Source organism: Alligator sinensis, unplaced genomic scaffold (genome assembly GCF_000455745.1).
Source record: "Alligator sinensis unplaced genomic scaffold, ASM45574v1 scaffold610_1, whole genome shotgun sequence".
Lineage (NCBI taxonomy): Eukaryota > Metazoa > Chordata > Crocodylia > Alligatoridae > Alligator > Alligator sinensis.
The window spans coordinates 1,000,150-1,024,386 of record NW_005842348.1 but is presented as its reverse complement, the minus strand read 5'-3'; the positions used below and the strand labels follow the sequence as shown (position 1 = coordinate 1,024,386).

Here is a 24,237-nt window from a genome sequence, read left to right as displayed (position 1 = left end):
CTTGCCTCTGTACTTCTTATGCGGGGGGGGGGGGGGGGGCACTACTGTGGTGCACCCCAGTGCTGTGGAAATGAGATGATCTTCCAGAGCGTGAGGGCTTAGGGCTTCCCTAGCTGCTAGGCCCCCCAGACATGGGTAGTGCAAGGGCTCAGCAGGGCTGTGTTAGCTCTGAGCTGTCAGACCCCTGTAGCTTCCCATGCCACAGCCCTGTATTCACACCTATGCTCCAGTGTAGTTGGGGCTTCATGGGGATTTGCAGCTAGGTCAGGAGAGTTGCATGGATGCAAAGAAGATGTTGCTGCCTGTGATAATGTGCACACACCTCTGTGATGGCCAGGAGTGAGCTGGTCAGTGCCCAACAATGCTGTGTGCTTGTGACGAGAGTGCCTTTGCAGTCTGGGGCAGCTCCTGGTTTGCAAGAGTAGATCAGCACTTGAGGGCTATAGGTCTATACAAGACGTTTACTGTGGAGTAGATAAATTAGCTCCACAGTAAATATTGCACATCTATACGTGCACCCCTATTAGGCTGGAGTAAAGTAATTAACTTGTATGATTTACAAGTACTATCCTGCTCAAGTACAAGTACTATACTGCCTGAGCCAGCTGGGGCACGAGGGTGCTTTAGTGCTGAGGTTGCCTGCTGGCTAGCCTGACACTCATGTCCCAGCCAGCCCCTCTGAAGCTTGTTGAGCCAGCAGAGAGCAGAGCTGGGCTGGCAGGCTGACCCCCAGGACCCCTGCCAGGCAGTGCTGCTTTGACCTTGTGCAATGTGCTGCAGCCCCAGACGCACACGCAAATGATGCACCCAGTAGCAATAAACTCCGGCGCAATAAGCTCTGGAGTTTATTGCTTTGCATTAATTGCACATGTAGATGCACCCAAGAGCTGCCAGAAGAGGATACAACAGTGCATTTGCAAGCACTGCCTGGTTGTACTGTGTACTGGCACCTGCCATCTTAAAGCTGCAGGGCTGTAGGCTGTTTGCCCAGCCCTTTGGGCCCTACTTTGGGAGAAGCCAGTGCTGGTTTAATCGATGCCCCATGAAGTTGGTGCACAGTTCTCCATCTGTGGGGAATGAAGTCCTACCTGGAGGGGGGCAGGAGATGAGGTGGTGCTGGTGTCTTGTAGGGATGGTGAGAGCTTGGTAGAGGTCCCAAGCTGTCAGGTCAGGACCAATGTCAATGCACAGGATGCAGTGCACTGATGAAGGAGCAGCCAGCCCATTCTCCTGGGTCAGGGCAGCTGCAGAGGCTGACACATCTCAGCTTGGGCAGTCTTGGGTACTAGCTGGTGCCTGGGGCCTTCTGAAAACAACAGGTCATAGCACGGCCCTGCAAAGCCAGCTTGGCTGCCCTGGCAGAACTCAGACCTAACACACTCCCCCACCCCCCTTCCCCCATGCAGGCAAAGGCACAGGCACAGACACACACTCACAAAGCTTGGCTCGCAGGGGCCACAGAAGGGCTTGACCCTGTGGCTGTCCTGGGCTGTAGCTCTGCTGGGAAGGCTTGGCCTGTGCCAGGCCCCATCATACTGGCAGGAGGCACCAACGGGAAGCAGTTTGGTTTGTCCAAGATCCCCTTCCCCTGCCTCTGCGTAGCCCCTCCTGCCCCAGCTCCCAGGCCTGCACACGCAGGGATGAAGGAGGGAGGGGTTGCTCCCAGTATCACCATTATGGCCTGGGCTGCAAGGGTCAAGGGTGAGGCTGCAGGGACCACACAGTTACCTGCAGTTTTAGAGCATGGGCCTGGTGATGGGGAACTAGCTCCTTTCTTCGGGAGGGACATTCCCCACATACTGGGCTCAGGAAGATGTCAGAGACCCTGGCTGGGGCTGCAGTTGATTGTGGCAGCCTTGCCTGAGGACTGCTTTGCAAGCCAAACCAGCTGGAGCTAATGAGGAATGAACCCCTGGGATTCCAACCTTAGGTGCCCACATAGAGGGGGCACAAGATCATCAGCTGCCGCAGCTGCTGGCCTGGCCCCTGCTGCCCACACTGCCTGTTACACCTCTGTCCTTTGTGCTCCCACAACTCTTCCTCCTGCTTGACCCACCCCATCTCCAGGGTGACAGGTGACTCTTCCGGCACCAGGGCTGTACAGGGAGCACCTAGCACAACCCATTGCAAGCACTTAGCACTGCAGTGGGGTATGGCATGGGCTGTGGGTCAGACCCTTGGGAAGGGTCCTGTGCTGTTGCCCTCACACTAACAGGTCTTCGCCATGGGGTAGTGCTGGTGCAGGTGCTGGGAACGATGTCTGACATTCCTCTGCCCTTGGGGGCAGCAAGGTATTGTTTGCTCCCTTATCTGTAAGTAAGGGCAAACAGCAGTGAAGAACAGCTGGTGCCTGGCGCCCATGGGGTGGGAGGGGGCAGAGCATGAGGTCTGTGAGCAGGGTGCAAGTGCTAGGGGTGGGGAGCACAGCTGCCCTGGCACTGGCTCTAAACTGTAAAGGGCTGAGTGCCCATCCTGAGCTGCTGCAATGGGGGAAGGGTCCTGCCTACTAGCAACAAAGGTTTAAACCTAGGGACTCTGTCCAAGCTCATGGGAGCCCAGGCTTTTCTTCAGCTCAGCAAAATGCCAGGAACTTCTTGCTCTGAGAATAGCTGTAAAAAGGGGTCCTTGCTCAGTACTGCTGCCCCCATTGGGTAGACTAGGGTCAGAGCTATGACCTACCCCACCTCCAGCTCCACCTCCAGCTCATGAGTCATCAGGATCAGCAATGCCCCTCACCCACAAAGTGTACCACAGCCTTGTATGACAGGAGGCTGCTGAGGCCTGATGCTGCACTGCTGGGAACACTGGGGACACAGCATCAGGGCGTACGGAGGACAGCACCCCTCTGCTGCCTGCTGCTGCATGCAGTGTGGAGCTGAGCTGGCCCCATGCAAATGGAGATAGATCATGAATATGGAATGGCAAGCTGCTCTGCCAATGCCTTTATAGCCCAAGAGCATCAAACACAGCGCAGGATGGCTGAAACAGAGGGTGTCTTTGCTTGCCGAGTCACAAGGCTGTAGGACACATGGAACACATTGTTACCCGCTGCCTCCTGGCAGGCAGCTCAGTCCTACTGTGAGAGCCATTGTCTGAGGCTATGGCTCGGTCCTGGCAGGCTGGGCTTACATCCACTCAGTCACAAGTTCAGTGAGTTTGGTGGGTCTCACTGCTCCCAGTTGCATGTCACAAAAGCCTCATGTAGTTCATTGGACTGAGGTGCCAGGGATGGCACAGAGCTGAGAGACAACCCCCAGGCTGGGATAGCGGGCAGCTGTAGATCTGGAGGGGAGGGCAATGGCAGAGCTGTGCACATGCTGGGGGAGTGATGGAGGCAGCCTGCCTTCAGCCAGGGTGCTGGGCTGCATGACCTGGCTCTGAACTCAGCCAGCCTTTCTGAAGCACATGCCATCTGGGATGGAGAAGCTTGGGCTGGAGCATGGTACCAGCAGCCTCTCCTCTGCCCTGCTTCACACTTCTGCCCCAGCGCTGCTCCACTGCCACTAGCTGGGCCATAAAGTAACTGGGTGACAGAAGTATTGGTTGACTCTGGGACTCCCTGGGCACTGCTGGGAGTATAACCTTCAATGCAGAGTATAAATTCTGCATTGGACTGGCTGGGTCCGCTGCCCTATTCCCACTCCGAACTTGTCAGCTCTGGGCATCCCCTTGCCTGAAGCTCATGCCTATACCTCAGGAAATGTGCTGCCTCCAGAAGGGCTACGAGCCTTTCCAGGAGATCCAGGAGACCCAGGGGTGGCTCCCTGGGTGCTCTACCAGCTGCTTCTGTGCCAGCAGCCCAGTCCAGCCCAGCAAGAAGGGCTTTGCTCTGCTGAGGGGAGCAGCAGCAACCCACAGGGGGCTGCAGCACGGCTGGCTGAACTGGGCTCACTGGGTGGGGTTGCTGGCCAGGACACCTAGTTCCTGCTGTTCTGTGCTGCCCGACACTCCAACCTGGTCCTCCTGCAATGATGGGGAACAGGAGGCCCTTCCAGGCCAGTGTCTCCTTTTGGAGCATGTCTTTCCTTTCCTTGCCATCAGGCAACTACTTATCCAGGATTAGGAAGAGCAGCACCAGGAGCACAATGGGCAGGAATACGAGCAGCAGGCTGAGCATCTCAGCCAACAGCAGCAGCATCAGTGCCAGCAAGTAGCAGCAGCGACAACGCTGCTCCAGACGTCCCAGGCGACGGATCAGGCACAGGGGGTAGCGCACACAGGGCAGGCAGCCCACCATGCGGCCTGTGTGGAAGCGCACCTGGAAGTGGTGCTCCAGGGCCCCCCAGAGGCCTGGCTGCCTCACAGGAAGCGTGTGTGGCACAGCCAGGGGCAAGGGTGAGGATGGCTGGGTATGCAGCAGCAGCATCTCCTCCTGCAGCTTGCAGATCTCCCACTCCAGCATGGGCGTCTTCTGGCGGCAAATGGGGCAGCGCACGCGCCCAATCTCAGCAGCATCTGCCGCCTCCATGATAGCGTTTAGACAGTTGTTGCACAGCACATGGTTACAATTGAGCAGGGCCTGCTTGTGCCGTGTGCCATCGTACGGCTCTGTGCAGATGGGACACTCGTCCTCACCACCACTGCCTTCTTCCGCCTCGATGCAGCAGGATGCAACCACCTCTGCCCCATCACTGGGAGCCTGCTCCCCTTCCTCCCTGCAGGGCAGGATCAAGGACAGGCTCTGGCAGGCAGCCCCTTCCAGGCTGGGGAGCCCTTGTGGAGGTACAGGACTCTGGCTACTGCTGGGTTCTTGTGTCTGGGGGGTGCTGTCCAGGGCAGTGGGGCCATCGGGCAGGTGTACCCCCAGCAGTGATGTACTGGGGCAGCTGCAGATGGATAGTGATTTGGGGGTCTCCAGCAGAGGCTCTGGCACATCCCCCAGGTCCCACTGGTCCAGCTGAGTGCTGGGAACCTCACCTGAGGGCTGAGCACCCCCTCTGTGCTCAGGCGATGCTGCTGTATCGCTCTGACCACAGATCCAGGAGCTCGTGCCACATCCCACAGCATCATCTTCCCCCTCTGACCTGCACAGGGGCCTGAAGGCAGAGTCGTTCTCCTCTGTGGCTGATTCCTGACATGCTTGCAGCTGCTTCATCATAGCAGCGGCAGGGAGACTCCCAGCGGGGGCTGGCTGTGCTTGTGTTCCCCCTTCTTCCAGGATGGTGGTGAAGAGTCAGGCCGCAGCAGGATGTGTCCAAGGGCCTGGGGAGCAGGCTCTGCCTACAGGACAGCCGTCCTGGGCTGGCACTGAGGGGGATTAACAGCACCTGTGTCTGTTCTCTGTCCTGGTGCCCTGTGGGTTCATCCTTATGCTGACCCCCAGGCAGAAAGGCTGAGGTACTGTGGGGAAGAGAGCTCCCATCCCACGCTCCAAGGATGGCACTCCAGTCTGGGCAGACAAGCCTGTCACCCCACAAGAGCTGCTGCTCCCCTCTTCCCGTTTCAGTGCAGATACTGACCAGCTCCGGGCAGACAAGTCCAGTGCCAGCAGAGCAGGCAGCCCGTAGGGCGATCGGGAAGGGCTGCTCCCACAGCGTTCCCTTGTCCAGTCCTTCACGTCACAGCAGGAGCCCCGGAGCTCTGCCTGGTTCCTTCCCAATCCCAGCTGCTCTGGGGAGCTCCTTCCAGAGGGAGGCTGTCAGCAGCTGGGAGGCCAAGTGTAGACAGTCTGGTTTGTCAGCTTCTGTAATCAACTCTGGGGAGAGCAGCCAGCCTGTACCAGGCCCAGCCAGCCTCCTGCCAGCTCCAATCAGAGCTCACGGGGTGGAGCTCACTCAAGTTCCATTCTTCCTCATTCAACAAGTTTCCTTCAGCTCACCTTAGCAAGGTCTGTGTTCCCATCTGCAGCTAATGCATCACTGCTCCCCCCTCTCCAGGGCCAGGATCCGCTTCACACCGGGGCCTTGCACTCTTCATTCAGGTCTGGTGCCCACTGCCCTGAGCCCTGCTTTGTTCCCCTGAGGGCTGCATGGGATGGTACCATGATAGTCACACTGCTGCTGCAAGTTTGGCTTGCAGCCCCTGTCCTGCTGTAAAGTCCCTGCTGCTCCCTGCACTCCCTGTTTTTTTATCACCACTTTCCTGGTGCTTCTGTGCCTAAGACTTTGAAGGGCAAGTGCCTCCTCACCCAGGTGTTTCCCAAGGTTCCTCCTGCCTTCAATGCAACCTCAAGCCTCCAAGCCTGTAGCACCCCCCCAGTACTACATGCACTGGCATTTCTGTTGGCCCAGCTTCAGTTTGGTACTCATCTTCTGGCGACATCCAACCCAGCCATCTTCTGTCAGCCCCAAGCCTCCTTTGGCTTTCACATTTTCCATGAGCCATGGGCCTCAGCAGATACAGTTGCACTTATTCATGGTGACCCCTTTTATTTGATTCATACATTTGTAGCCTCTGAAGATCCTTGGTTTGCGTTTTCCTCAGTGGCACTGACAGCCCCTTCCCAATGGTTGACAATCACAGCCCTCCTCCCACAGCGCTCAGGAAACCCTTGGAGAAGAGATTTGGCCAGCCCACTCAAGCTACCCCATTTGTTCCTGACCCTCACCAGGCATCAGGTTCTAACCAGGCATCAGACTCAGGGCTCTAACCCAGGCCATCCTGAGCCTGCTGGAAAGATTTCCACCTGGGCACTGCCCTCCCTCAAGGCATTGGAGGCTGCCTGGGCCCCTCAAGTAACCAGAGTTGGTGTTCTGGTCTGAAAAGCTCTGCTACACAGCCTGGCTCCTCCCCACAGTGTACATGCAGCCCAGTGTCCACAGGCAACAAGGACCAGGGATGAAGATTACACCAATGCAAGAAGGGAAATGTGCTACCACAGCAAGCAGTCCACCACCCAGGTTGGAGTGGACATGAAAAAGTCCTAGCAGGGAAGAAGGAAGCCTGGTGTGCCCTGCCCTTCCTGAGCCTGCTCACGGGATGTGGGAGAACAGGTCTTCCAGCTCAGCCCCTTTCAGTGTAAGGCCACCACTGGCTAATTAAAGTGGGGAGACACCAAGCAACACTTCATTTTATCTACACCCTACCTATAAAATCAGTCCAGCTAGAGAGTGATGCAGAAGCTAAAGCTTTAACAGTCCCACATATGTAAGCTGCCCAACCACCTGCAAAGGCCCATCTGCTGATTCAGGGTGGGGGCCATCACAGTCACACTGCTGGCATGCACGTGCACTTCCCCTTCCTGCCTGAGAGTATTTCCATCCTGGCCTGGGGCAGCACAGACATCTGCTCCCAGCTGGGAGACTGGCCTGGGGGCTGACTCACATCCAGGACACTAATTACTATTTACACAGTGGCTACAAAGAGCCAGATAGGAGTGATGACCTGAGCTCCACAAGCCCAAGACACTGGGCAAAGAGGCAATTGCATAGGGGCACTGCAGACACACGTAAGCCAGGAAAGGGGCTGGATGGGGAAACCACAGGCCCAGAGGAGCGGGAAGAGGGAAAGGGGGATAATAGCACAGAGGCAGCAGATGCTAAATGCAATCCTCACACCACTTGTTACTGGTGACGATGCATGTAGAGGGAAACAGTAACCTGTGCCTGCCCAGACCAGGGAAAACTGCACTGTGGAGCCAGGGGGGCTTTAGTACATGCACATCCCACTCCCAGCAGTTGAGTGGTGGGTGGTCATTCGAAGCTGGGGAATTGCACTGGCCACCCTAGGGCAAGTTCCAGCCCCACTTTTGCCTCTCAAAGAGGCCCATGACAGTAAGGCTCAGGGAAAAGACCCACACTGGACTTGAGCTCCCAGCTGTCGCACCTGACATCTCATGCCAAGGCAAGGGGAGCCAGGAATCTGCTGCTACCTGTACTGGGGACTGGCTACCTGGTGAGAAGTGTAATGGAAGCCCTTCCTTCACTGTGCAGCTGCACTTGAACCTGGATCCATGGCCTCTGCCCCACCTGGGGCAGATTCCAAGAGCAGGCTCTGTGCAACTTCCCTGGGCACAGCATCCCCAGACCCTTGTGCACACTTTCAGTTCGGTGCCCAGTCCATATGGACTCTTGTCACTCAGAACTGCAGTGCAGGTGCTACAGGCTGGTGGGAGCAGCAGGGCTGGCTGCTGGGCTCTGGGAGGGGGTATAAAAATGGCTAAAAATGCAACATTTTAATTATCCTGCTGAGGTTTCATGGCAGCCCTTGAGGAAAGGGGAAAGTTTACACTTTGAGAGGTGGGTTTAGGGGGTTGGTAAACTCCAAAAGGCAACAGGGCACCAGGGACTCCTGCTTCAAGTACTCCAGGGGCCCCTAGGCAGCAGAACACATTTACAGAATGCAAAGGGCTCTGATTGCACAGACAACACACTGGGAGTTCAGAGACCTGGTTTATTCATGACTTTGCCACACACCCGCTTGGGCCTGAAGCAAGACACAGTTGAACTCTCTGACCTGCACAGAGTGGGAATAACGGAATTCCTCCATACTTGTGGGCAAGGGATCAAGGGAAACATACTCGCAACCTCCCAACCCATAGCTGTTGTTCCATGTGCTCTACCTAGGAATTGTGCCTAGATCACACGTACCCTAGAACCCTGGCTCCAGGGGCAGCAGGTTGTGTCCATCTAGTACCTTAGGCCACAGAAGAGCTAAGTCTGGGGTCTTGGTCCATACTAATGAGGTGGTGTTCACAACCCCAGAGGACAACAGGCAAGAATAAAAGTGAATTTGGTAAGGACAGTGAGTGTCCATCACACTCCAGACAGCTATGAAAGACAAGGGTTAGCTGCAGCCAAAATTTCAAGGCCTGGCTTGGGCAAACTTAACAGCCGCCAGGCCGAAGCCCATCACCAGCAGGGCAGCCATGCTGACTGAGGTTGAAGTCAGGTGCCTGGGGGTTTATTAGACATGATTCCTGCAGGCTCGCTCCTCTGTGCTTACATGCACTCAGCTGTGGAGAGAACAGCAGGCCCAGCTCGGGGCTGGGATTATGACCAGGTTTCTGACTGGAAGCGATGGGATCGCTCTAAGGCTGCAAGGTACTCCTCAGCTTCTGAAGTAGACAGGCCTCCTTCCAGGTGGAACACTGTTTTTAGGGCCTCTGCCACGCCAGCCGGCATCTCCTTGGCATTCCTGGAAGAGAAAAAGTGCCACTATTGTGTGCCCAAGACAGGAGAACATGGTCCAGGCTCTCTACTTTAAAGCATCTACTGCACCCTTTGGACCCTGGTACATGGCATTCTAGCTTTAGTGACACTGCACATTCTGGGCAGACAAGGCCAAGCAGTCACAGAGCCCGAGGCTCAGCCTAATCATTTCCTGGCTTGTAAACAAAACTTGAGCTGGTACTTCCAAGAATGTGAGGGACCAGTGTCACTCTGAGAATTGGCAGTGAAGTTCCTGCTCTTGAGCTGGATTGGCAGGAAGCAGAGGAGAAAAAAGCCCTCTTGCTCTTACTATTAATGATGATAGCAATGATCATACTCAGTGATTACCTAATGCTTTATGTGTGCAAGATGCTGGACAAAGACTATGCTCCACCCTTCCATGGCCCCTTCCTCCCAAGGAGCCCAAAGCACTTTAGAGACACCAGAAAAGCCCTAAACGTCTTTGTGGGAGCCGAACTAGCCCTATACTCCTTTCTGAGATTAGGAGGCAGTAGCACACAGATTAAATGATTTACTCAAGACCACCCGCTGAGTCACTGGCAGAGCTAGGAATAAGGCTCCAGTTTTATGAGCACAGACCCTCTAATGCCAGACTGCACTTTCTGGCGCATAATGTGGTTGGGACAAATGGAGAAGCAGCACATGATGGGGCCCATGCCATGCTCTGCTCTGGCTGAGGACCAATTTCTGAATGCAAATCATGATACTGGATGGCTATAAAGCCCTATAAGGTCTAGGCTGCCATTATCCCAGACGCTGCCTCCACTTTTTGCCTTATCAAATAGTTTCCCTGGGCTGTGGTGCTGCAGCTGAAACTCACAGAAAGCAGGGGTAGGGGGAGAGGAGTGAGAGCATTCTAAAATTCTCTACACTTCACGATCACATGACCTATAAAGCTGCATGCCTCCCTGCTTGTAGGTGCTCTATTCAAGATTTCCCCTAGGGAGATCGTTGGGATCCTGTTTGCAACTGATCCCTGAAAGCAGTCACTTGGAAGACAAGTGACTGTCCTGTTGGCAAATAATGGACCTAGGGCATGGTCTGTTCTAGGACACCACTGGAATTCTGAGTGCTCAGGTACCCTGAGCATTGAAGTGGATGCACCAGGCACATGAAATAATGCTGTCCCATAGGGACAAGAGTCCAGTGCTGCTAACCCCAACCTGGCTGCAATTCTAACTCTGGAAAACATACAGACAGTTCCCCCACAGTATAACACCCTGCCAACTATCAAATCAGCAGGCTGTGCCATAGCAGGACTGACCACTCTGATTCCTACCTGGATGATGGGAAGAATGAAGATGCCCCTCCCCCTAACAATATTCAGATACACCCTGGGATGGCAGCACCCTGAGGCAGACAGTACTCACCCAGCCACGTAGATGTGAGCATTGTCACGGCTCAGCAGATCCCACAGCAGCCCTTTGTTTTCTCTGATTCGGTGCTGGACATAAACCTTGTCCTCCTGTGGGGAAGTACACATCATGATAAGCAGCAGTGGATTCCAGCTGCCAGCACAGACACCAGTGCTGCTCATCTTGCTAGAGATGATAGAGAGGGGCAAATGGTAGGATTCCTCCCCTATTACTCATTTGTTAGTGTTCTGGACAGCCCAGTTTGTACCAACCCCATCAAGAAGCAGGCAGAACTGATCCAGGTGCTTCACAGGGCCCACAGACCTAGACCATACAACCATCTCTTGCACTGCAAGCTCCTTGGAGACAGATCCTCATCCTCACTGGGGCAAAATTAGGAGGACAAGCCACTGTGACATGAACACAGCAGGGCAATCGCTGCACGACAAAGCCACATCTGGAACTGAGTGGCTACAGTAAATAGACGGGGATCCCTTCTTTACACCTCCCCTGCCAGCAGCTGTAGGTAACAGTTGGTGCACTGCTGGGCCATGACCTAGAGAAGCTGCAAGCTACAGATTCCCTAGAAATGCTCCTTCCGGCCATCTCCAACCATCCCCACACCCTCAGACTAGCACTGAAATACAGCTATGACACTACTTGTCCTCAGACCATCCCAAGACTGCAGCCGTGCCAGTGAGAGGCTTGCCATACCATGCCCTGGCCCTGCTCTGAATGAAGACTTTCCACCTTACACCAAGTGCCAGAGCTTCAGACTGCTCCTCCTGCCATCGGCCCAACATTGGAACCCTACCCCTGTGTGGGCCTAAGACCTACTCCTGCAGCTCAGAAACACAGCAGGGCTAGCCTGAAAAGAGGGGGCCAGGAAGACAGGTGGTGACCAGTTCATTGCATCTCCAAGCAGCTTCCTTCTGGGGTCTGGCAGAGTAGTAAAGCTGTCCTACTGTAGCAGGATCCCTCAGAGAGGGCAGCTCTCACCACCTGCCCCTCTAATGCAGCTAGGCCAGCAGCAGTGAACTGGTCCAGGCTCTTCACTGCTAGGTCCATTGGAAATGATTGGCTTGAGTGCTAGATACACCACAGCGAGCATGAAAATAGGGAAGACCCATCTCTGCCACCGGTGGAGCTGCGTGGGCACTAGGTGTACCTCTCAACCCTGTCCATCGTCTTTGCCATTAGTGAACCAGCAGCAGGCAAATGAGACTGCTGCACTCTGCCCCTTTCAATCAGGCCTGGAGTGAAGAAGTGCCATTTTATACTCAGTGGATTCTGCTCTCTACACAAAGCCTGGATCCCCTCCCAGGTGCCCTGGTTCAAATGCATGCAGTTACCCACTGTGGAATGCCCTGCCGGGTCATGCTCTCTGGTGAGGAGTCATGTAAACGTAGCTCAGAAGAGGGTCCGAGGTGCTTTATCAAATGACGAAACAGTTGTAAAAACTATTAGAGTCCAACACATTGCTCCTACCACTAGCTTCTGGCTTCCTGCAACACCATTGACCATTGTACTTACTGCTACCTAACAGCCTACTTGTGTCTGTAACTTGCTTATAACACCCATGAATCATTGATCAACCTGTATAAACTATTGATAAACTTACCAGTAACATGGAGCAACCCAGCACAGACACTGCGGCAGAGTGCCTGACAGAGCTCACTTCTACCCTCCCACTGAGCCAGGCTCTTAAAACATTGCTCGTTATGGGCCAGTGAATATCAACAGCTGAAGCTCAGGAGACTCTGACTGGATTTCAACCTTTCCAGGCCACTATGAGATGCAATGTGGACCTGTGGAACACACCACCTCCCTGGTAGAAATCCCCAAAGCAGCTCTTGACATGGGCTGCCACTGGCGCAGGTATCAGTCTCCCAAGCTAAAGTCATTCCATGCATTTGTTCCAGGAAGCAGTCATACTGGATAGGAGGCAGCAAAGTCATCTGAGGTGCACAGCTCCCCCCAGTCAGAGTTTGGCTGAGGTGGCCATCATAGGTGAGCAAGCACGTTGCAGGCACTGACAGCCAGCCATGGCCGCCCACAGCTCAGCATCAGCATCGTTAACGTTAATCAGCTAAGTGCTGACAGTGGTTCTGCCCGTGAGGCTGGGACTCTGCTCAAATCCTTAAATGACCCACTGCTAGTTGCATGGCCAGCAAACACTCTATGTACTATGGCTCTTCAAAACCTGAATGTGATGTGCTGGAAACATGCAAGGGGAGATCTTAAAACAGGGCTCAGTCTCCCTCTTTCCTATCAGGGAAAGGTCAGGAGAACGAGGGGATTGAGATGGTGACTCAGGCTGGGGGAGGGAATTCCAGGCAGTTCCTGAGTCTTGGTTCAGGCCAGGATCTTGGAGCATGAGCACTTGTACAAGTCAACAGGCTTGCCAGCCCTCTGTAGAGGGAAGAACCCAAGTGCCTGCATGATATATCATCACTGCATTTTGGCCAAAAGGTTCTTTCAAACCATGTTTCCTTAGAAACTGTCAAGAAGTGGTGCCATTACCATTCTCTAGGTCTGCACTGAATGCATAGGTACTTTGTTTCCCAGCTCTCCAGAGTTATTTCTCAATGTCTTCTTATTCAGGAAAGAAGGCAAACAACACAGGCAGCCAGACCTAGCATCATGAGTGCACAAAACAGGACAGCATCACACAGACATGGACACAGCACAATTTCTATCACCTCTTGAAAGGAGTTATCAAATGTCTAGCTGAAGAGGAACATCGAGGCCAGCAAGCCTCAGGCTGAGCCCAACATGGTGGGACTTAAAATGTACGTAAAGGTGGCTGGATTATCAGAAATGACCTGGATTTCAAAAAAGCTTTTAACCCAGCTGCTCCTTAGAGGTTGCTGAGGAAAACTGTTGGGCAGAGGTGAACAGCAAATTCTTATTTTGCCTCAGAGTGGCTGTGACAGGAAGGCAAGAGCCTGCAGCGCAAAGCAGAGTGGCTCTGGGCTGGCTGCTCTCATCTATTCATTCTCAGTGTGGAGGAAGCTGACAGTAAGTGGGTGAGGGACACTGACAACACCTGGTTGCTTTGGGCCTTTCTCCCATTCCTTCCAGAGCCTGTGGGAGCAGGACTGGGTGCTGTGTAAGCTTTCTAGTTCACTTGCTTCTGTTGCGGTGAATTAAACAGGAAAATAGTAGCAAATACCCAACCAAACTCTGCAATTATACAGTTAGGCAAAGGGCTGGGGAGATTTTGCAAAGAGATTAAACTGATGTATTATGAGCACCCAGATAAAAGATGTCTGTGAAAAATCAATGACAAGCATTAAGGAAGAGAAAAAAATTTAGTTAAACTAACTGGAAATAAGTTCCCATTCACACCTTTTCTGGAAAACATCCATATTCGAGTTGCAATGGGCATTGTGGGACCATTCTAGGGGCAGAAAGAGCCAGTAAAATAAAGAATATCTGCATACGAGTTATTTTCAATAAAACTAGTTTGTTTTTAAGAGACACATTAGCAGGCTGCACATCAGCAGCAAGTAAAAGGAGCCTGATGGAGAGGGGACAGTGCAGGGTATTTTTCAGCTGCTGGGAGCTGGAGCATTGCACAGCAGACAGGGCACAGGGGCTGTTCCACAGCTTGTTGGGGCTTTGTGCCTGCCTGGTCTGCCTTGGGCTTCAAGGCTGCTTTTACACCTGGAAACAGCAGCTGTGCTGATTATAGATGAATGGGAGAAGAGTCAGCTGCACAGATGGTGCAGCAGAGGAGAATGGAGAAGCAGAATAAGGTGACGTGGTACCCTGGAGATAGGGTGGCAGGCACCTCTGCTTACCTCAGGGCCCTGCCACTCAATTCCCCAGTGCCACCACCTTACAAAGAACAGAAGGCAGCTAGGGGGAGACCTGGTTTTAAAGCAACTGAGGGACTGAGGTGGGAGTTTGAGTTGTCAGTGGGTAATTATCAGGGATCCTGGTTTCCTCTGATAAAAAATATCCCCAACTTTCAGATTAAAAAAAGCAACCAATTAAAATGAAACATCACTGTCTGTCTATCTGTCTGTCGTGGTGTTTCATTTTAACCATGGAAAAAAAATGTGGATTTTGGGCTACTTTTTTAAATCCGAAAATTGGGGATTTTTTTTTTTTAATCAGAGAAAACCAGGATCTCTGGTAATTATAGATGGGGTTGGAGGGGCAGAAGGGGTGGGGGTTGTCACTTTTTTTTCCCCAAGTTTACTACCATGGCAACCTTTCAGGATCTTGGAGCCTTTTATCTGTCACATGCTCCACTCAAACAAAGCTGATTAATGACCCGTGTTGTGCTCACACTTCTTTCAGAGGCCCCATTCAAATGACCTTTCCTGTTTTCAGCACATTTCAAGCACATTTGTGTACCCAGCTGGATGGTAACACTGAGCTCCTGGCAGAGGCTCCCCTTCCCAGAGCCCGGCCCCCTCCACAGAGTCTGGCCTTTAACCACTGGGTTACACTAGAAACCGAACATACCAGGTTTATTTGGAGGGAGTCAATGGAGTTGGCTAACTCTATTACCCCACCTGGTCACCGCATGGAGGTCTCGCACCCCAGCAATTACTGCACTGGAAGTGAAAGTGGTGGAAAAGAAACAGTCCTGTTCAGAAAGGCGCTTGGACAGGCCAGAGCAGTATGGGGAACATAACGCTGCTTATGTGGAGACTGGGTTTGGTGACCAACAGCCTCCACAGTTTTAAGCCAGGCAGCTGAAACAATCTTGCCGTGTATAACTGACTCGTGCAAGTCAGCTGTACAACAGCATGCACTGGGCTAGGAGTCAGGTACAGAAATGTAGAGCAAGCACTATCGGGGCCAGGCATGGCCATGACCACACCAGCATGGCAGCATCCTGGTCCTTCAGGGATACTGGCATGGCCCATACGCTCAATAGCAACATCCCCATCTTGGGACCACAGTGCTGGTGCTTCACTCTATCTTTCTGGAACCTGCCCCAGGGGAGACCTGCAGCTTTGGTGTCTACAGGCCTAGAATGACTGGGAAACAGACAGTGCCCAGACTGGGAAGTGAGTGGCCCGTCACATGTTCATCCTTTCCTGCTGTAAGCCAACCTTAGGAAGGCTGTCATGTCATCAGGAGGGGGAAATTGCTCTATAGGCAGCTTGACAGTGGAATCTACAGCTGTAACAAAGCCAGCCCTGCAACACAGGCCAGCAGGGCCTCAACCTCTTGCTTGGGGCAGATGCTGAAAGAGAGAGGTGAAGCCCCCACAGCAAGGTGGGAAAAGCACAGCCCTCCTGCCTGGCAGCCAGAATACCCAGCTGGTTCTGGACAAATGTGAACCACCCCTGTGAGACAGGGTGACCTGTCTCAGGTCCCCTATGTCTCCCCAGCCATTCTCCCACCCAGGGAAAGAATTCTGGTTGCTACAGGCATTGCTCAGTTGTAGTCTTCCTACCACACTACACATCTTATTGGGCCTTCTCATTCTCTGCCTTTTGGGTGAATGCTGCTGACCCACATGAGCACATACCACTATCTGCTGGCATCACCATTGTCACCCGTCTTGTCTTCTTGTGCCCAGACTCCTGTTGGTTTTGTAAATGGGAAGATCTCTCCTATGTTCCCAAAACTGTACTGACTCTGTGTACAGGAAAATACCCGGCATTATCTTCCCCTCTTGTGGGATTCCCACCCCCTTTTCATTAGTCCCATGGCACCCATCAATCACTTTATGAGAGAAGCAGCACTGAAGTGCTCCATCTCTCCTTCCAATGCTCCAGCCTGTTCACTAACCTGGTCCCTGGAGAAGGCTGTAAAGAGAGTCAGGAAGCCCTTTTTCACCAGCTCCTCCCATTCAGCCTGGCAGTAGAAGTCCTTGGATTTCTGGCGGCAGCCAAAAAATAAACAGTTCCCTGCCAAGAAATAAGGACCGTGTTGGAGGGAACCCAACTCTCCAAGGGAAGTGCTCCGAGACAGGCACCCATGGAATGCACTTGGGCCACACCTGCAGGTGAAGGGACTGCCTCAAAGACACTCCTTGAAAGCAACCATAGACAAGGCAGTGCCTCACAAGTATCTAGCCAGGAACTAGGAGTAGTATGAACTGGAGCAGGTGACAGGCACCTTCATCTTTAACTCAGAGGCAGCCTGTGGTGACAACTGGTTCCAACCTGCTATACCCACTCTCTAGCCAGGTGCCCTGGCCCCTAAACACAGTAGTGCCTGCCAGGTCCTGCAGACTCCATGGACAGCCTTTGACAACTCCATGTGCCAAGCTGACCCATATTTTGGCCAGCCCTGCTTTCTGCTAAGGTGCAGCGGGTAAGAGATAAGAGAAATGCCATTCCCTGAAAGTGGCATCTGCCTGCCACACTAACAAGGTGGATGGCCCCAGGAAGGATGACTGGCTCCTGGGAGTCTAATAGCCTCTCACTGGCAGCCTTCAGCTGTTTGCATCAGAACTGGAGCTGGGTTTTTGCAGGATATGCCAAGGCCACAATCACCCACAGCCAGGAAACTGCAAGCAAGTCCCAAGCCTTGGACAATGGCCCAGATGAGGCAGAGGTGGGAGCAGAGCCTTTGCTCCCTTTGAGAGTCAGCATAGGCTTGTGCATGGTAGCTGTGCTAGATCAGGAGCCCTGAGACCTGTACGTATGAGCAACTTAAGCAGGTAGACTGCCTCAGCCCTCCCAGAAGGGACAGCCTACTCCCCAGGGTCAGCCTGTTCTTGGCCTCTCTGCTGAAACTCCCCTGGGAGCACCATCAGGCCAGAAAGGGGGATGAGACTCCAACTTGATCCAGAGAGGTGGCACAGAAAGAGCCCCTCTGCACAGCTGGATTGGAAATAATGGCCAAAAGGTGTTAACCTAGGCCATGACGTGCCAACTCAGACCCTAATTCACCTCTCTGTGCCCCCATTTCCAACTCTGGAGGACCTGCCCCTCATGCCTTTCAATCAAATCAATCCAAATGCCAAAGATATACCCTGTGGGTGTGCACATCCCACTCTGAAGAGCCGAAACATCAAAGATTTGCCTCCCATAACCCAAGGGGCCCAGATGCCAGAATTTCCTGGTTCTCCCAGCTCCTCCCACAAACTAAAGATTCTGCCCCCGCCTCCCGTGATACTCACCTGACAGGACCTGACCTCTAGAATCCCTCACCCTTGAGTCCGGGCTTAGGGTGAAGCTGCTGTTCAGCAGAGTGGCTGGGAGGGCTTGTATAGGCCAAGGTTTCTCTGTGCCCTGTTTCTCTTCAGCTCTTTGCATCCTCACCTCCACCCAGCCACACTTTTTCCTCCACAATGGACACGCAATCGTGCCCATATTCTCTGCAGGATTATTCCCAACTGAGGACCTCACCTTTCCTGCCCTGAGCAACACGCTCCTGGACAGCTGCTCTGAAAGGTGCCACTCCTGTGCCAGGGCCAATCATGATCATGGGGGTATCTGGCTTGGCAGGGAACTTCATTCCTCCTTTCTTTACCCAGAGAGGCACCCAGACATCACCTGCAAAAGGAACAGATCAACAGGTCACGCCTTGACTACCACAGATCTTGGAATTAGAACTGGAACTGGAGCATAAGCACAGCAGATGTTCACTCCCCAACCCCATGTCTGGTTCTGGGGCTGCTCAACCTGGTTCCAGCCAACCAATACCCATGATAGATATATGAGAACTACCTGATGGTAAAACACCCCTTGCCCATGGAGGGCTGCCCTGAAAGCAGGATCCACATGGTAGAACAGACTTGACTTGAACACTGGTTGTGGGAGGTGAGGGGGGTTGGGTTATAAAGGTCTTTATCTGAAGGAGTTGCTAACTGTGGTGGTACGGATAGCAGGACTCACCTAGACTGCAAGCTGGGTGGGAAAGGCCCCAGCCAGGTACTGAAAGCATGCCCAATCCTACTTAGCTTGTAAAGAGCGTTGTGACCACAGCCTATACAGTACATACGGAACCACACTTCACTCTAACAGTCACCCAGATCACCATCTCTTCTGTAGGAGGCCATGCTGTGGGGGTCTCTTTAGATGGATGAGGTGGGTACACTTAGAAGTATTCTCCTGCCCAGCATTAGTGCCATGAGGGGCTGGGACTACACTGCTGGCCCTCAAAGCACTGAGGGAGGTGCCCAGGAAACTGGAAGCAGCCTATTGTGGCACAAAGCAGGCAGCTAGGGATGGTTTTGGCAGCTGGACTCAGGAAGAAAGGTTCCAAAGCGGGAGATGGCTCGGGTCCTTAGGGTACGGGCTGGATGTGCAGCAGCTGGGGCTGGCAGCTGAGAAAGGGGCTGTATGTCATGGGGTAGCAAGGCACTTCTAGCTGGGAAGCTCAGACTGATGACAGACCCCCAGGCCTGCCTCTTGCCAACTAATATGCACATGTTCCATCCAGGCTCCTGCTAACCAATATGGCTTGGAGGCCCGAACTGAGGTCCAATGTAATCAGGTACCATGCTGAGGCCTGAGGGATGCCAGCCAGGTGGAGCACAGGCCCCGTCGTGGCTTGCTAAGGCGTGTCTTGTACTGCACCACAGCCATGAGAATCTGGATCCTGTTGGGGTGAGCCTGTGGAGAAAGGTTTCAGGTGAGGTGGAGTTCAAATGTAGAATTCCCTGGGCTATGGCTGTGGGCTAGGGAAGCCAGCAGACCCTTCCCTGTTCATGTGGTAAAAGGAATGGGCAAAGAAGTGAGTCCCCTCCATGCAGCCCTGCACAGCAGGCAGCAGGAGATCCTCTGGCCAGAGTGCACTGCATATCTCTCTCAGCCAGAGCCGAGCGGAAACCAGAGGGGACAAAGGGTAGGCTGGAATGTATAAACAGAGGTCCCATGGACTAATGTGAAGCAGCAGGAGACAAGGTACCAGAGTGGATGGGATGCTGGTCTGCAGGAGTGGACTCACAGCCTGCTCAGGGGAGTAGTTCCTCTAGCTACCTGCATGCCCAGGCTCTTCTTTACCTGAAGCTGCCTCTTTGATCCCCTCAGCTGGGGGGGCAAGGGGCAGGGGAGGGAATATGGTGCTGGCCAACTGTCAGCACTCCCAGGGACAGGAGAAGCCCTCCCTGAATAGCTGAAAGGGGGAAGAGATAGTCAAACCCCAGAAACCTGAACCTTAAAAGTCTGGGAAAAATCCTAACAGCCCTTGGGCATCTTCGCTAGCTAGCAAACCTCCTCCAGGGCTGGGGCTTCAATGCCATCTACTGGTCACAAAGGGAAGTGGTTTCCCCACCTTTACACTAACTATCCCTGTTTCTACCACTGCCACAGACATGTGCAGGGTACCATGGTCCCCCAACTGCATAATAGAGAAACCAGGCCCATCCCTATCCCAGAGCATGACACCCCACTGCTCACAGAGACCAGTTAAACTTCAGGGCCTAAACCTCTTGCTATATCCAGTGTCAAAGTCCCATGATTTAAAAGGAAGCAGGAGTGGGAGTGACCTAGCTAGGGTGCAGACATCAAAACCTACAGCACTAACCATGTCACTGTCTCCAAGACAAGTAGCGGAGCCCTAGACATGGTCTAGACAGCCACAAGGTAAAGAAGTAGCCTGCTCTCATCTACATGCCACGCTGGGTTTCTGAGAGAAGAGCTGCCTGAGCCAGGGAACCTACGCCATGAGCTTTAGCAACAGTGATGTCAACTCAGTGTGCCTCACACGAGAGCAGGAGGGTCTGGGATGCTTACCAACAAGGAGGAGGCAATGGAAAAGGCCCGGGGCCTGATCCGAGGGATGAGGTCCAGCAGGTATGCGGGTGGGATGACACAGGTGGTGTGAGGGAAATCCCACAGGGCCTGGGAACAACAGAAGCATAAGAGAAGGCAGTTCCCATGGAGAGAGTCTTTGCCTTGGGAGGTCCCCATGGAGAAGAAATCCTCAAGCCTAGCAGGCACTGCCCTTTGTTCTGCTGTTGAATGCTGGCTCCCACCTGACACACACCCACCCACACTACTCAGCAGGAGAGCACCTAAGAGCACAGCAGTCTGTGAGGTGGAGGGGGCCTGTGCTGTACAGAGCTCTATAGGCAGCAGGACAGGCTTGCATCACCTGGCCGTATTTCAGGCAGTGAGACAAGCAAACCTGCTGGCAGTGGCTAGTGCAGCTTGGCCAGTTTCCCACAACATCAATACTTTTTAAAAAAAGAATCCGAGAAGTGCCGTGTACAAAGCTGTGCGAGGGGTGTGGTAACAGGGCAAATTAACTCCTGGAGCAAGGAAACATTCCAGTTAAGGTCACCTGGGCGACTTTACTTGGTCCCCTTGAAAGGGAGCACTACAAGACAGATCTTTAAACACCTGATCACACACATTTCCATGCTTTTCTTTCTTTGACACCGGGTAGTTAGTGAAGTTGGGATTCCTGGTTCCTTCGCCCCTGGTAAAGTAGAGAATAGGGCTAGAAGTGTGTACCAGGGAGAAGAGGCTGAATGATCAGGTATGGGAGAGAGAGCAAACACACCTGCAGTAAATGGCAATGGCAGGGCCTGCTCCCTCCATCACTTTAGGGCAGAGATTGGCAACCTCTGGAGAGGGAAACTGGTTACATGAGGAAGTGTGTGCACTAGGGCCTTAAAGATGCCACATTCTCAAGCTGCCAGCTGTCACCCCAGCCTTCTCTGCTCTGTGCCAAGGGCTGGGCACTTGTGCCCCTTTGCAGCTCCATTCACCCCCATTGTCAAATTAACTGTTCTCCATTGGCACTGGTTATGCTTTTTAGTGACACTCAGCACATACTGTGTTAGTGAGGGAGCAAGAAAAGCTATCCCTCAGCAATGAGCAGGGCAGCTGGGGCACTGCAGAGGAGACAGATGGCCTGGTCTGCCATTCGAGAAGATTCTAATCCATTCTAGAGAAGCCACCACAAAGTTTCCTTGTGCTTTCTCCTGCATTGTAGCTCCACCAAGAAGAGCCCAGCTAGCTTTACTGCATCCCCATAATAAACAGCCTTCATCTCAAAGAGCTGCAAGGGGCTCTACACTTTGCTTACTCACTGGGGTGGGGGACTCCAGAGGCACATAAGGGGCTCCCTTTTCAGCAAAATATAGTGCTGCTGTTCATCCCAGGGGAAGGCACCAGAGCAGAACACAAGGCCCAGATCTGCTGTGCAGCAGCAAGTAAAAGTCATGGCACAAAGCAATAATTCAGAGACAGTAAAGCCAGAAGGAGCTAGTACAATCAATCTGACCTCCAGCACAGCACAAGCCAGCACAATCTCACCCAACAAGCCTCACACTTGGCCCCTCTCTCATGGCTGAGCAAGAGCACTTATTTTAGAATGAGAGTTTTTCAGTTTTGACTGAACTATTCCAAGGGATGGACAGTCCTCTGCACCTATACATAAACTGTTCCCAGGGACAATGGCTCTCATTGTAGAAGTATCTATGACTTCGGACTGGGCTTGATGGCCCCAGAAGCCCCACAACTTACTTACTCAGACTTGCTTCCAATCTGAGTTGCTTTAGCTTCACTGAGCAGATAAGGGCAAGCAGAGGCAAAAGCTCAAAGACCAACCCCAGAAAAACCTACTGAGTAGGTCTCCCAGCCCCCATTACTTACTCAGCTGCCCTACCTCGAGGGTAGTCCTGCGAGGCCGGTTGCAGTAACTGTACAGCTCCTCCTGACCTTGCGCAGAGCTAAATTCCTGCAGCTTTTCCTGCTCCAATTCATCTGGTGACAAATAGGACAAAAGCTCGAAGAAGGAGCGACGAGGGACACAAGAAATATCCAGGTAATGGGTGACCAGATGCCGGATGGTGCAGGGCTGGGGTAAGTGGGCAGGAAGGGCCATGTCTGCAAGGCAAGATACAAATATCAAGGAAAGCCCTGGGGGGTGGCATTGACCTAAGTGAGGGGCAAGATGCCCAGGCTGCACAGCAGCCCTTTGTTTGCTGAAAGAGCTCTCCCTCCCAGCTCACCCCATGCTGGTCTTAGGCTTTGCTTCAGTCTGACTGGAGCAGGAAATGCTTTGAAACAAGCGTAGGGCTGGTTTCAAAGCATTATTCAATGCTGCCATATGGAAGCAGAGGCACTGTTTTACTGCCCTGTCACAGAAGGCAGCTTTGCTCACATGCCGTTCATAAGGGCAATCCCATTCAGGCTCCCATACAAGCTCCCCTAACCTCCAAAGTCTTGCTTTCTCCCTTATACGTCCATAAAACCCCTACTGCCCTCCCCTCCTGCCCTCCCAGGCCAGGCGGTAGATTCCACTCCTTCCCGCTCTCCAAGAACAGCCCTGAGTGTGTCTGGCTTCCCTGGAACCTGATTGGCTTCGGAGAGGAAAATCAGGAGTGTGACAGTTCAACTTAAATGAAAGTCAGACCCACCTTGGTCTCACCACCTTCCTCTCCCCTTTAGGAATTCCACAGAACACACCACTTCTTTGACCTCACCAGCCCTCCTGGCTGAGGCAAGAACTACTAGATGGATGCTTTAAAGGCATGACTGTGCAACAAGCACTTTAACAGGAAGCTCCAGAGGGCATAGCACCTAGGGACAGGGAAGTACCCAAACAGCAGAAAAACTCTGTAGAGCAGGTGAAATGTCCAGAGTTCAAGCACACTGATAAGGAGGATCAACGGCTCCTTCCAGAGCCAAACACCTTGAGTTCAGAGCTGGTTTCACTTAAACCATAAACTGCTAAGGAACCACTTATGGGAGGTGTGTGAGGTAGTACCCCCTCTGCAGATCGTGTGGGAGTGCACCTCTGGAGATTACAGAAACTGGGACAGTGAGGTAAATATGCACATAGTGTTCGGTGGTGGTGGTGGTGGAATGGAAATGGAGTCTGGCATGGGCACAGTAACATAGAATCTAGGTGTGAGGTCAGCTCTTGCTGCTGTGACAGGGTTTTCCCTGAGGGTGGGCATTAGAGATACAACTATCTGACACCTGCCTCAAGGAAAGTCTGGCTTTGCCAGTCAGTAACCTGCAAGACCTCAGTGGGGTGTGAGCAAGAGCTGATATGCTGTAAATCACACTTAGTCTGGAGCAGGTTGAGGACTATGAATAGAGCGCTGGAGACCTCTTAGGAATACTCCTTTAAGTCCATCTCAAGCCAGTTGTCCAAGTAAGGGCAGATGTGTTCTCCATCATCTCAGATGGGCTGCCACTGCCAAGCACTTCCTGAATTCTCTTGGGGATGAAACCAAATCAAAAGGGAGCACTCATATAGGTAGTGACTGATAGGCCTGGGTGAAGCAGCTAGTATTCGCTTCGGGTTCAGATTCGGTTGATTCAGGCGACAGTGATTTGATTCGACAATTTGAATCACTGTCCCAATTCGATTTGGCCAAATCTGATTTGGAGATTCGGCTACTGCCGAATCAGCTAGGCCAGGCCCATCCTCCACCTGCTCTCCCAGCCTGGCAATGGCTGCTTCGCCTGCCCCAGCTCCCAGCTGTTTGGAAAAAAAAAGCCCCAGATCACCGGGTACTGCCAAGCAGGGGGGTGATGCCTGCTGCCCCCCCTGCACGGGGAGCTCTGCACGAGCCCCCTGACCCCCACCTCACTCCCCCAGCCCCACCACGGGTGCCCCACCCAGGCCAGCTCCAGCCCTTTATGAAAAAAAAAAAAAAAACAAAGAAAAATCCCCCAGACTCACCACTCCTGCCGGCAGGGGGCAATCCCAGCTGCCCCCCACCACGTAGGTAGCCCCCAAAGCCCCAAGGCCACTGCAGGAGAGGCGAGTCCCAGGGCTTGTCTTGGTTTGTTTTTTTCTTAAAGGGCCAGAGCCCCGGTGAGTGGGGCACCCACAGGGGGGCTGGGGGAGCAGGGAGGGTTGGGGGGCTCATGGCAGAGCCC

General features: G+C 53.2%; 1 protein-coding gene across 8 annotated transcripts in view; it reads right to left on the bottom strand.

Moving 5' to 3' along the window:
• Positions 1–8,313: 8,313 nt before the first annotated feature.
• NDOR1 (NADPH dependent diflavin oxidoreductase 1) overlaps positions 8,314–24,237 on the bottom strand; it is a 31,431-nt gene continuing 15,507 nt past the window's right edge. For 7 of the 8 annotated variants that reach the window (XM_006028970.3, XM_025210414.1, XM_025210415.1 and 4 more), the window contains 7 exons: positions 22,007–22,227; positions 20,125–20,232; positions 18,888–19,002; positions 17,794–17,940; positions 16,226–16,344; positions 10,481–10,575; positions 8,314–9,075 (listed from right to left, as the gene is read on the bottom strand). In XM_006028970.3, coding sequence (XP_006029032.2) covers positions 8,931–9,075; positions 10,481–10,575; positions 16,226–16,344; positions 17,794–17,940; positions 18,888–19,002; positions 20,125–20,232; positions 22,007–22,227 — 950 coding nt within the window. In that variant the 3' untranslated portion in view covers positions 8,314–8,930. Of the gene's footprint in view, positions 9,076–10,480; positions 10,576–15,962; positions 16,073–16,225; positions 16,345–17,793; positions 17,941–18,887; positions 19,003–20,124; positions 20,233–22,006; positions 22,228–24,237 lie in introns of those variants that run through there. The other variant, XM_025210418.1, reaches the window with a different exon arrangement.